The following is a 13,420-nucleotide window of genomic DNA, read 5'->3' on the forward strand; positions in this document are numbered from 1 at the left end:
ATTTTCTACGTGACATAGAAGGAAAGGGTAGCAGGATGGGCTGCACCATTGAAGAGCGAGCGAGAGGGGGGGAGGAGAGGGGAAAAAAACTCCCTTTAGGTTTTTTTCCCCCAATGGTCTTCCAGGTGTGGGTGGAAATACGGAAAAAGTGATCTGTTGCCGCGTTTGGGGGCAATTTCCTTGAGCTAATTTTTTCAAGGTTTGGTTGGGGAGGGGCTGGAATTAACAACGCGCTCTGCAATGCCCTAACGGTATTGGCAAATCGATGGATAGAATTAGCACAATTTTAGTTTCGCAGGCTCCGGATCCCTCTCCTTGGTATCACCCCTGAAAAGGAGCAGCGCGGGGGAGATCCTTTTTTCCCACCCACCCCCACAGCCCCCACCCCAATCAATTTGCTGCCGAAGATTAAAGCCTTTAAAAAAAAAAAAACCTAACACGTCCAGGTTTCGTAACAAGAGCATGAAATAATGCACAGGACCCCAACCCTTTCTGGACTGCATTTAATACAAGCATTTTTTTGAAGAAAGAAAAAAAACCCTTCAACATCCCTACGGCTGAACAACTTTGAGGAATTGAATGCTATGAGAAAGCTTAAAAGAACACCTAGCCTGAAATCTTGGATTGACATTACCTTAATGGCATAAAGATGCTGTAGCATGGAATCTGGTGGAGTTACCTATGGATGGTGCCATTGCAACATGCAGTGGTCGTGTGTCAGGGAAGCTTTGGAAATAACTAGTGCATCTGGACCAGAGGATTTTGGAAGAAGAAAAAAAAGGGGGGGGGGAGAAAAAGAGCTATTCTTTTTACAATTCTTGGGCTACTTGAAAAGGACTGGGGATGCTACTTCTGAGGTTTTGCTCACTTTGCTAGTTTATTACAGAAACCCTAGAATTTACAGCTCCCTCTTCACACTGTTCTTTATTCCTGAAAATAAACTGCAAGTCCAGGTTTCTTTCCTCTTGTGATAGTAAACGTTTTGAATTATAAATTGTCAAACAGCTATCACATACAGTGTACAGTATCAACCCTGAACCATCAACCTTGAAAATCTGTTAAAGAGTTAACAATCAGCAAGGACCAACTTGTAATTCCCATAAATCTGGTGTCTGTTTTCCAGAAAAATTCTATAAGTTACTTTAAAAAAAAGTAGCTACTTTTGTAAGGCTTTTACAGTATAACAGTTCCTCCTACATTCCAATTTAGGTTTCTTCCCCACTTTATTACCAATTTAAATGTTAATCTGAACTGTTCCTGAATCCAAGGCACTGGGATTTTTTATTTTTATTTTGGCAAGGCTTTAATTGGAGACGAGAGTCAGTTTGGTATTAAAGGCATCCAGATAGAAACCAAGAGATCATGAATTCTTCTGCCTCAAATATGAAGCAGCTTGGATGATTTTGGGCCAGTTTCCCTCTGTTTTAGGAAGAAGACAATGGCAAGCCATTTTTAAACAATGTTGCCAATAAAACTGCAGGGATTTGCCCACGCAGCTGCCAAGACAGACTTGGGAGCCAAAAATAAACAAATCTGAAAATGGTCAACCAAAAATCAAAATGGAAATAAATCAACAGCTAAACGGGCAACACTGTATATACATTTCATTAATCTACTTTGTTTAATATTGTTTTATGATGGGAGGTGTTTTAATACTTCACATACAGTATTTTAAAATGATGGATGCAGATACTGGGTAGGATGTAAGCAGAATTAATGAAAGAGCAGGGCTAGAGTTCCTTGAATCAGTCTGATTTGTTAATTTTGGCAAGTCTTGCCTCACTCTCAAAACTACAAACAATCTAGCAGGTCTCTATATTACTTATTTTAATAAAAAAAATGTACACATTTCAGAATGCCACAGATCATAGATGCAGTACAGCATCTTAGACTGTTGAGTTCCAGGCAGTAGCAAGAATCCTGACATAAAAAGAAGTAAGAAAAGTCCTTTTGCCCCTATAGCAATAGGCATCAATTATTTTATGAGTTTTGCTTCTTCGGTTTAGGTGGTGGCCTGTAAGAGAAGGAAGATTAGATTAATTTTTTTAATGTTTATAGACAAAATAGAAAGGAGAGAGTCTGTTACCTGAATTGGAAATAAACAGGGACACCTCAATCCTTTGTATGTGGCAAAACTATCCAATGTACAATTCAATATTTTCAGGCTTTGCCTACAGAGTTTTTAATAAAGTCTTCGTTCATAAAGGTATCTATTTGCATTCCAAAGTTTTATACAGATTCAGAGGTAATCTTTGAACAACTATCCCATGTAGCTGCAAAGAGGGATTCTTAACAGCAATAGTAGGATGGTTTTCCAGGAGGCAGGAGATAGTCCAACAGGGAGCTCAAAAAATATATGACCAAGCTTATCTCAAGTTTGAATGAATAAATGGCCGTAGGTTAGGACATGTCTTTGATTTACCCATCGCAGGTTCAAGAATAACCGAATACACTGTATGCCAAGTCTCAGATTAAGCCTTTGCTGACATCATCCAATGAAAGGGAAAAATGAAATTAACAAAAAGGGCGCTTGGAGAGATATTTCTCTTCAAATCCACACAATAACAGATTAGATGGAAAAGAAATGCTATCATTCAGAAGAAGGTTGACATAGGGCTTATAGGTTGGAAAGTTAAATGAGATAACGGGTATTTTCAATGTCTATGGAGATTTTCAGTCATCCAGATCATGGTTGTCCCAAAGGTGCTTTTATAAGAGGCAACTGGGCTTTCTGGTTTTTCTTTGAAGACATTCCGCTTCTTGTCCAAAAAGCTTCTTCAGCTTCTTGGATGAGAAATGAAACATCTTCAAAGAAAAACCAAAAGTCCAGTTGCCTCTTATAAAAGCACTTTTGGGACAATATTTTGAACGATTTTGGGCAAGCAAGGGCATAGCTGCTGTTGTTGGAGGGTGGATAAGATGGAAGAACAGATTCCATATTTTACTAACGACTAAATACCACCTTTTCCAAATCCTGGGAAGCATAAGGAATTCCATCAGTGGCCTCTGGTTTCCTCATACCTGTATATGCCAACCACCACAGCATGATCTCGCTCATATGGCTCCAAAGTCAGTTGTTCCTGGGGTTTCATGTTTTCATGCTGCATTTTCTTTACTTCTGATGCAAAAACTGCTTCAGGGGCCGCTGTTGAATCAATACAGTTGGCCTGGAAGACAGGGGAACGGATAAGTATACCAAATCCTCAGCTCCAACTAGATTAGGGGACACCTTACCACTCCCATCAAATACAGGAATACAAAGCAGGGATCTCTAACAACAATCATACCATATGATGTTCCCCTATTGGCCCAAGATCCTACAGCCAGAAAATAAAATTTGAATCAAGATTAAAGCCTTACTTTGATGGAGATAACAAAATGACCACCGTTCTTCAAAAAGTTGTGTGCATTTAAGGCAACAATACGTGACTGATCAGGCTGAGCCACATCTGCGAAAATGACATCCACCATGCCTGCAAAGAGAACATGTATATCAGAACATCTACAGGCTATATGCAAAGCCTTTAATTTATAGTTTATGTTACAATTAATATGTAATCTACCTTATTCATCTAGCTTAGTATTTTCTCAACCGTGGCAACTTTACAAAGTGTGAACTTCAACTCTTAGAATTCCCAAAGCGGCATGCTACTGAGGGTTAGAAGAACTGATCTTATTACAACACCCAGCAAGATTGTGGAAGCTGTAAGTCAACCTTGAAAAGTGTAGGCAGTTAAGCTAAATGGGATGCCAACGATGAAGATACAGAATTTTACCTATTTGCAAAACAGCTTGGGCACTGAATATCCTGGAACATTTTGTTCTGAGAAAAACAGGTCTTGAAGATTCCTACTGCTTTCTTACATTCTTAAACTTCTATTTCTTTGCTCAAGGTATAGGATAGAGCAGGGGTGGGCAACTAAGGCAATTTTATGACCTGTGGACTTCAACTCCTGATGGCTCAGGAATTCTGGGAATTGAAATCCACAGATCACAGAGTTTCCATAGTTGCTCTACCCCAACCCCCATCCTGGAATAGGAGAAAGCAATAGACAAGGATTCCCCTCTTAAGTAACTTAAATTAGTACTCATAGGTCTCTTTGGAATCATAGCTTTACTATTCTTACCAATCAACATGCGATATTTGTGTGGATGTCGTGCATCCTCAATGACAGGAATGATGTTGGTCCGTTTTTTTGCTACATTGATGAGGTCACGACCTGAGCGATGGGAGAACTCCACAGCATACACAAGCCCTTCCTGTTTAACCAGAAACAGGAAGGAAGGAAGAATTGGTGCCTTGCTTGACCGCACACACACACACACATGGTGTGTGTGTGTGCATGTGTGTGTGTGAATGGAAGCTGACAAAGAAAACATTCATATCTTTGGGAGTGCAGCTAATATGAAACTATTTAAAAGTTAATTATTTGGAAGAGCAATGATCACTCCTATTCTTCACCATGTTGCTTTCCCTTGATCTTTTCTTTAGCTAGGTATTGTTATAGAGAGCATAGCTCATCCTCACAAATTATATTTGATTCAGTATTAGATTTTTATCCCGTCTTTACAGCATTATTTTATAAGTAACTCAAGGCAGCAAAACTACCTAATATCCCTGTTCTATCTTTCCCCACAACAACCTTGTGAGGTGAATTGGACTGAGAGAGGAGGCTCTCACCCAACGTCACCCAGCCGGCTTTTATGGTTTCCAGATCAGTACCTTAAGCATTACGTCAACCTGGCCCTCCATGGTGGATTCCTAATTGGGAACCATTTCTCCTTTTCCCTGTTCCTGCTTCCGATATGCAGTTAAAGAAGAGATTTTCTCCACTCATCCAGAAATCTAAAAATGAGGTCTGGTGCAGCTTTCTACTGATCACTGAGCAAAATCCACTGAAATGCATTAAGGCTTAGGAAAATTGTTTTTGCCTAAAAATTCAATTAGCTGTGATACAATTGCAGCAGCAGCCTATGGCAAGGATAGCAATAGCACTTAAATTTATATACCACTTCACAGTGCTTTAGAGCTCTCTGAAAGCGGTTTACAGAGTCAGCATACTGCCCCCAACAATCTGGGTCCTCAGGATAAATCACCCTTAACATTTACTCAAGTTATAGTCGCTGTTTTGGCTTCTGAGCAGTTTCTTACCGATCCCACTATGTCAGAGACATGAGACACCGTTGTTCCCGATGCTGCTCCCAAGTATAACACTTTTGCTCCTGGTTTGATATGAATCTGATCAATGCCTCCAAGGATGGCAGCAGCCAACTTAGAACGAAAGGGGTTCCAGGCACGGTATTCCACTTTTGTTTCACCCTCCTGGATTTGAAAAGCAAAGCATCCTGGATTGAGAAAGCCTTTATAAAATGAAAGAATCCTTTGGGACATGCTTCTAGTTTGACCATTGGTAGTTCTCAATTTATGATCGCAACAGAGATCAGAATTTCCATTACTAGGCAAGGTGATTGAGTAGTTGTGCCTGATTTTACGTCCTTTTTTGCCAGTTAAGCAAATCAACTACAAGTTGTTGAGTGAAATGTGCAGCCCTTAAACAAATCCGGCTTCCATCATTGATTTTGCTTGTCGGAAGCTGCCAGGGAAGGTCACAAATGGCCCCTGGGAGGCTACAATTGTCATGTGAAGATTGGTTGTAAAACACTTTTATTTTCAATGCCACTGTAACTTATAACTGTCTCTAAATAAATGGTTTTAAGTAGAGGACTACTTGTATCCCCAAAAGCACTTACAGACAATCCAGTGAAAAGAAGGTCTAGGGGAGACATGATAGCAATGTTTCAATATTTGAGGGGCTGCCACAAAAAAGAGGGAGTCGAGCTATTCTCCAAAGCACCAGAAGGCAAGAAAAGAGATGGATGGAAACTCAACAAGGAGAAGAGCAACCTACAGCTAAGGAGAAAATTTGTAGCAGTGAAAACAACCAGTGGGACTGTTTGCCTTCAGGAATAGTATGTTCTGTCTCCGGAGGTTTTAAGAAAAGACTTGTTTGGAAAGGTATAGGGTCTCCTCTTGAACAGGAGTCTCCAACCCCCGCCCCACTATCTGGCCGTGGCCTATTTGCAACTGGGCTGCGGACTGACGCACACACATGCAGCTCGATTTGTGGGAGTGGTGGGCCAGTGAGCGCACACACACACACACAGTTCCACCTGCAGTCAAGCTGAGTGTTCGTCTCGGCCCACCACTCGCGAGAGTTGAGCTGCGCACACGTGGCCCAGTTCCACAGTTGAGGACCACTGGATTAGAGGACCTCCAAGGTCCCTTCCAACATTCTGTGTTTCCTCTTTCTTGTAGGTGTTCCATTGTCTTGTAATTTTCCAAAGCATTCCCTGATACTCACCTCTACAGATATTCTCTTCTCTCCATACACAGATTCTCCAGGTACCAGATTTAGTGTGACTAACGCATCTTCTTTTCCTCTGCAAATGAAGATACCTAAGTATACAAAAGATTAATTCATATAGCAGTCATAGAGATTTAAAGATTTAAATGCCTTGGTCTCTAGTCAACATTCTAAGAGCACAGTTTGTAGAATACGACACAGAGGGAGGAAATCCTGCTATTTACCCATCCTTCAGTTATTCCCAGGTAATTCTTCCTCATTAAAAAGGACCAATGGTATACAAACAAAACCTTAATCATGGATCCGTAACGTAGACCCCATGGCTGGTTATTCAGAAACAACCCTTATGTTGTTCAGCTAGGTTTATTCTCAGAAAAGCAAGCACAAGACTACTAGTCATCATCTCAGACAACAGCAAGGAGACCTTGGGCCTATTTCAGCCTGCTGTTGTTACTTTCGAAGTTTGTCAAGAAGCCAAATGGAAATTTCAAACAACATGAAAAACAACCATCTCTTTAAAACATGTCTATGTCAACAGCACGTGAACTCTCTTTCCAAGAATTTGTAATATACATACTATGCAGCTTGTGTTTATTTGTATTCCAAGTAACGCATTAAGCTTATTATAGCTCGGAATTTAAACATGCATGCAGTAGCCATTGGTAACAAGGGATTACACAGACACATGCATGGAATTTTATACAGGCAAAGGAGCCGGCTGGCAGTAGAGAACTGGGGGAGCATTCTCTCTCCCCCATCAATACTTGGCACGAAAGCTAAACTGGATGAAACTCTGCCTCTTGTGCTCAACACTGAGAGGGACAGAGCAAATAACTTTAAAGGGTTTATTTACAACAGTGACAACTAGAATATTTCCAGATTTAGCAGGTTCTTTTCAAGATCTTGTTAGATGTATTACTTTCCAATGGGGAAGGAAAGGCATTATATTTCTTTTACATTATTAAAAATGAACGTTCTAAGTTCTGTACTTGTTTGGCTTAACAATGGCTTCCTATGATATTAGTGCCTTTAAAATTTAAAGAGACACATTTTTTTAATTAAAACACCACTATGAAGAAAATATTAATCAGATTAGGCTATATCTGGACAAAAATATGTAAGTGATATCTTTTCAGACAAATAGCCCAATCTAGTTGGAGCAGTTTCAAGCAATCAATGCACATTGAGATGCTAGAATTAGGCCTCAGCATTTGAAAAACACATTTCACACATATGCATTTTTCCTGTGTAAATATAGACAGTCCTCAACTTACAACAGTGACCAAATTACAATAGCAGTAAAAAGTGGTGTATTGACATTTTTTTCACACTTATGATTAGTACAAGGGTTCCCATGGTCACCTGATCAAAATCCAGACACTTGGCAACTGACTCATATTTATGACGGTCAGTGTCCCAGGATTATGTGATCACCTTTTGTGACCTTCCGACAAGCAAAGTCAATGGGGAAGCCAGAATCATTTAACCATGTTAATGATAATTTTAACAACTGCAGTGATTCACTTAACAATTGCAGCAAGAAAGTCCGTTCACCAAGACAAAATTCACTTAACAAATGACTTACTTAGCAACAGAAATTTGGGGCTCAGTTGTGGTCGTGACTACCTGTACAACAAAAATCCAAACTTTCTAGTACTCTACAAAATCATGTACTTGCAAAGATTCTAAGCATTAGTGAATAAGACTTTTCCCTCCTTGGACACAAATTACTGTTCAGAAGTTGATCTTTAAAAAAATGGCTCAAAGGAGAGGTATGGTGGAGATAGCCTTGCTCACCGTCAGCATACTCTTAGCAAGCCACAATGAGGAAATGGCCTTTGGGGTCAAAACAAAAACAGCTTTCCATAAACCAATATTCTACAATGAACAGAGCCTTGTTAATCTTCTACTAGCTAAAGCAGGGGTGTCAAACTGAATTTCATTGAGGGCTGCATTGGGGCTGTGGTTGATCTTGGAAGCAGAGGTGGCATTCAGCAGGTTCTGACCAGCTCTGGAAAACCGGTAGCAGAAATGTTGAGTAGTTTGGAGAACCAACAAATCCCACCTCTGACTGGAGATTTTACAGTATCCTTCCCCTGCCACGCCCACCAAGCCACGCCCACAGAACCGGTAGTAAAAAAATTCTAATCCCACCACTGCTTGGGAGCTGGTTGGGCGTGGCTGACTGTTTGGGCGTGGGCAGCTTGACGCCACTCCCCAAACTGCTGGCATGTTTTCTCTTCGCATTGCGTAGACCGGGCCGAAGTGATGCAGGCCAGCCTCTTACATTTTCCAGGACAGTCACATGGGCCGGATCCGATCACATTGCAGGCCTTGTGTTTGACACCCCTGAGCTAAAGCATTTATTCCGGCCATAATTTTGGTCCCAGCTAACAAGGTATTATTGAAGAACTATGTTAGTCTATGGTGGAAAAAAATAAAATAAAAATCAGAATCTGAATCTGGTATAGTAGTGCATTTTTGGTTAACACATTTTATCCAAACGTACAGGTAGTCCTCGAATTAAAAGAGTTCATTTAGTGACCGTTCAAAGTTACAATGGCATTGGAAAATGTGATTTATGAACCGTTTTTCAAAGTTACAACTTCTGCAGTATCCCCATGCTCATGTGATCAAAATTCAGATGCTTGGTAACTGGTTCATATTTACGACCGTTGCTGTATCCCAAGGTCATGTGATTCCCCTTTTGCAACCTCCAGACCGACAAAGTCAATGGGGAAGCCAGATTCATTGAACAACCAGGTTGTAACTTATCAACTGCAACGATTCACATAACAACTGTGGCAAGAATTATAAAATGGGGCAAAACACACTGAATGTCTCACTTAACAACAGAAGCTTCGGGCTCAATTGCAGTCATAAGTCAAGGACCTTGGTGCCTTGACCATTACAAACTGGCTCTCCATTGGGAATATAATAAGGCAGTATAATTTGCTGAATGTTTGTGTGCTTGTGTGTGTGTTCCAAAATGTATGCTGTCCTTTAAAACAGGGCTTCAAAGAGTGGTTTACAGTATTTTTAAAATTACATACGTGAATATTTTGGAGATAATACTGCTACTATGTCCTCAAGGAGAGTAAGAGAAAATTACTCAGTCAACGTTTTGACAGTTAAGGACACATGTAATGTTATTTGAGGCAGTCACAGAGTTTACAGGAAATAAGTTTATGATGCAAAATGGTGATGCCAGAATTTTTGAAGGGAATAATTCTTAGATTTGAGGAAGGAAATTTCTCTTTCTTTTAAAAACACTATTAAGTCTAGTTTACGATTTATTTAGGTTTTTTCCTACTTGTATACTGCCAAATCAATACAGACCTGCGGTGGTTTACAAAATAGTCAATAGGAAACATCCATAAATGGTTAAAATGTCCACAATAAGTGCCAATCAAATTAAAAATAACTATTTATCAAGTTTGCAATAAATACAATAATAATGAGAAGTAATCAAAATTATTAACAAAACCAAGTATTAAAATGAAATAGTAAACCATTTGATCACTATAAATGCATTCAAAGAAAGATAAACTATACATGTTTTTCAGCAGAGTCCCATCATATATAACTTCCACTCTGTTAGAAAGGAGGTGCTCTAAGGGAAGTGTATTACATAAGCTATAATGTCAATCTGACTAAAATATATTTTAATCAACTATTTTGGAAGGCTGCAGATGCTACTGAGCAATAGTACCTTCTGGCTATCATTTCACTTATTTTGAGAAAGTAAAGTTTAACATTAACCATCTTCCAGGAAAATCATGCTGGAAGGGCAAATTCAATAATCCTGCAGATAGATTCTAAGTCACAGGGGGTTTAGGTCAAAACCAAACTTCAAATTGTCCATAGAAACCTATTGGTAACTAATGTAAAGCTCAGGTAATAATGTAATGTGACTTGGCTGCTAATATCTATTAGCAACAATCTTTTTTTGCACCAATCCTTTTTTTCCCTCCTGATGATCTGCAAAGGTGAAGTCCCATGAAACCACATTGCAATACTCTATAATGAAGAAGCATCAAGGATATAAGCCAACATTATGAAAATTTACAGGTGAATTTGTTTTCAACAGCTATTGGGGCTGAAAAAAAAAGGGCTTCCGGGATTGCATTCTGTGTCAAGCTTCAGGCTGCCTATGTCTTTTCTAGACTGATGGCATTATTCCTCCATCAACTTCTTAGCAAAGAAAGCTAAAAAATAAAATATTGTTACATTGGAGCCAATATATGACATATTGGGCAAATCTTACCTTCATGCCTATGGGGTTCTATAGTCACCCTTTTGCCTCCTTTGAAGCCACCCCGTCCACCTCGTCCACCACCTCCTCTTCCACCACCTCCTCTTCCACCTCGGAAGCCGCCACCGCCACCTCCTCTTCCACCTCGGAAACCTCCACCACCTCCTCGGAAACCTCCTGGAGATTTAAATCCACCTCCTATGAACAATGGGGGAAACAGATGGCATAGACAGCACCTGGTCAGTATTACATGACATTCCAAAAATTAACCTCAAGATAAAACCTGTACAGACAAAGTTTGAGACTGATATTAACTCAACACTTAAGCCCAATTTGTTCCCTTCAAAACAAGCTCTGTGAAAAGGACTTCCAACCTAGCTTTTCTCCTAAAAAAATCAAGATTACATGACCGGCAATGTCTTATCACTTCTCTTGGAAAACAAATCCATGAGAACAGAAAAGATTCAACCCTAGTATAACCCAATAAGTTATATAGTAGAACCTCTGGTCATGAATGCTTCTGAGTACAACCAAATCAGGTTCTGGCCAAAAAATTCACAAATCTGGTCACGAACACATACTCAGGTGGCGATCAAACACAACCCCTGACCCATAAATTCCTGAAGATGAAACAGAAGACAAAGAAATCGCCTTCTGAACAAATTATGGTCATGACCAGAGGTTCTACTGTACTAGGTTTGGACCTTTATTTGTTCCACTGGCAAATACAGATTTGAAACTGGGCCTGGAGGACCACAGATATTTTTTTTAAAAAAACCACATTTTCAGAGAAATATCTTTAAGTTTTGCTGTTTTCTTGCAGATGTTTCATTAGCCAACCAAGTAACATTAGAAGCAAACTAATCTGGAAGCAAGCAAAGAAGCTCAGAGAGCACCAAGAACAGTCTTTTCTATTAATATCTTTAAAGCAAATTTAACCTATATTCATTTTGACAAACAACAGAATAAGTAAAAGAAAAAGCATACAGGTAGTCCTCACTTAATGAATGTCCTGTTTAGCAATTATTTGAAGTTACAATGGTGCTGAAAATATAACTTTACAAACTGGTCTTTGCACTTATGCCCTTTGCAGTGTCCTATTGTCATATAACCATCATTTGTACGTTTCACAGCTGTCTTCTAACAAGCAGAATCAGTGGAGAAACTGGCAGTAAAATCTCAAGTTTTAGTTGTGCAATGTTTCACATAACTGTACTGCTTAGCAATGGAGTTGCTGGTCCCAACTACAATTGTTAAGCAAGGACTATCTGTATACAGCTATTGTTACAACTATTTGCAACAGATAATCAAAATTAAAAAGATAATCTAGTAATCAATGTCATTATATAACATATTCGTTCTTCAGCAAATTGCTCCATTACTGCTGACAACAGTTTAGAAACCTACATTAGATCCCAACATACAGAGCAGACAAAACATGCTCTAAGTTACACAAATTTCTACCATAATTATAGTTGTTAATGTGGTAATGGCATCGTAACATCTTTTCATGGTTGTGGTTCAGATACCACACTAGCAAGGCCCAACATGTAATCTCAGGGGGAAAAGTTGACACATCAGATGTACACCAGCTGCATATTGACCAAACTATTAAGAGAAAATGCAACTAAGCATAACTTTCAGGTAAACAATAATTTTGACTTCAGCTCACCAAAATGGTAATGAGGAATCCACAAAGTGGTGGCACTAAATGTGAGATTTCAGCAGATTCTGTGATCTTATTTATATACAGTATTATTAACTGTTCTGAGGTTGTTTTAGATTCGTTTGTTTGCTTTATTGTATGCCACTAGGAGTCATGTTAGTAAGTTGTGGGGGGTATATACTTTTGAGAAATAAATAAAATCTACAAGTACCTTTGGTCTCCCCTACTTTAATGGTTATGTGGGAATGGCTTTGGGAGGCAGGAGAGATCTGCAGCCCAGATATTGGTCTGACGGACCAAACTTGAGCCCGAAAGAGGAATAATGGCAAAAGCATCCCAGAAAAGACCTTCCCCTACTTTTCAGAAGAGTAAAACGAAGGGGGTACTTTCAGACTTACAAGAATGATGTTGGGTTTGCGAAGTAGTCCACACAAGAAGCACAACCAGAATTTCAGAGTTTCTACTGCAAACTTCCATTAACAGAACTTCGTTAAGTTTGACCATACCTCTACCCCGCCCGCTCAACCGAGACCTAGGGGCCGGTGGAATAGCAAATCCCAATGTTCCAAGCCCATATTGAGATGCGGAGAGAGAAAAAGGAGAAGAAACTCATAAGAGTTAACAAACCTCGTCCTCCTCGGAAGCCTCCTCGTCCTCCACGGTCCCCACGACCTCCGCGAGGGGTAAAACCTGCAGGCAGAGAATCCCAGTCACAAATGGTCACAGCAACCCGCTGCCCGAATCCCTCCGTCCGTTTCCCCCCACCCCACCCCACCAGCTGGGCCGCGTTAGTCGCCACACGACCGCCGGAAATCAGTTCGACCGCGCCGAAGGGGTTTCCTCACACGCGCCTTACCGGGCCGCATGCTTGGAGAGAGAGAGAGCACGCCCGCCACCTCCTTCCCCACGCGCCTAAAATTCCAGGACAGGAAACGCAAGCGCGCAGTTCTTCAGACGTCACAGGCCGCGGGTCGCACAGGAACTACGCGAGGATCGGCACGCATGCGCGAGCGCGCCCCCGGGCTTTCTGGGGAATGCAGTTTGCTGCAGTGATTTTTTTTCCTTTTTTTTTGTGGGGGAGGGGAAGCGCTCCCGGTTTCCGTCGCTTCGTTCCTTTCACGTTCAAAACGGTTT

At 40.4% G+C, this 13,420-nt stretch overlaps 1 protein-coding gene across 1 annotated transcript; it reads right to left on the reverse strand.

Moving 5' to 3' along the window:
• Nucleotides 1-1,810: 1,810 nt before the first annotated feature.
• Nucleotides 1,811-13,240, reverse strand: FBL (fibrillarin rRNA 2'-O-methyltransferase). The gene is made up of 9 exons (XM_026702404.2): nt 13,143-13,240; nt 12,914-12,976; nt 10,633-10,818; nt 6,363-6,457; nt 5,153-5,323; nt 4,128-4,260; nt 3,361-3,473; nt 3,022-3,167; nt 1,811-2,014 (listed from the first exon to the last, which is right to left on the reverse strand). The coding sequence occupies exons 1-9, from the start codon at nt 13,150-13,152 to the stop codon at nt 1,981-1,983; spliced, it is 951 nt and encodes a 316-aa protein (XP_026558189.1). The 5' UTR covers nt 13,153-13,240; the 3' UTR covers nt 1,811-1,980.
• Between the last annotated feature and the right edge of the window lie 180 nt (nt 13,241-13,420).

This window comes from Pseudonaja textilis, chromosome 10, assembly GCF_049901715.1.
Source record: "Pseudonaja textilis isolate UNSWEBS1 chromosome 10, rPseTex1.2, whole genome shotgun sequence".
Classification (NCBI taxonomy): Eukaryota; Metazoa; Chordata; class Lepidosauria; order Squamata; family Elapidae; genus Pseudonaja; species Pseudonaja textilis.

Bases quoted from the DNA above. Each gene is read 5' to 3' on its own strand.
- FBL (XM_026702404.2), bottom strand. The intron at 6,458-10,632 runs GTAAGATTTGCC...TTGTATACTTAG, and splicing joins AGAACCCCATAGGCATGAAG to GTATCTTCATTTGCAGAGGA. The intron at 4,261-5,152 runs GTAAGAAACTGC...CTGGTTAAACAG, and splicing joins TCTCTGACATAGTGGGATCG to GAAGGGCTTGTGTATGCTGT.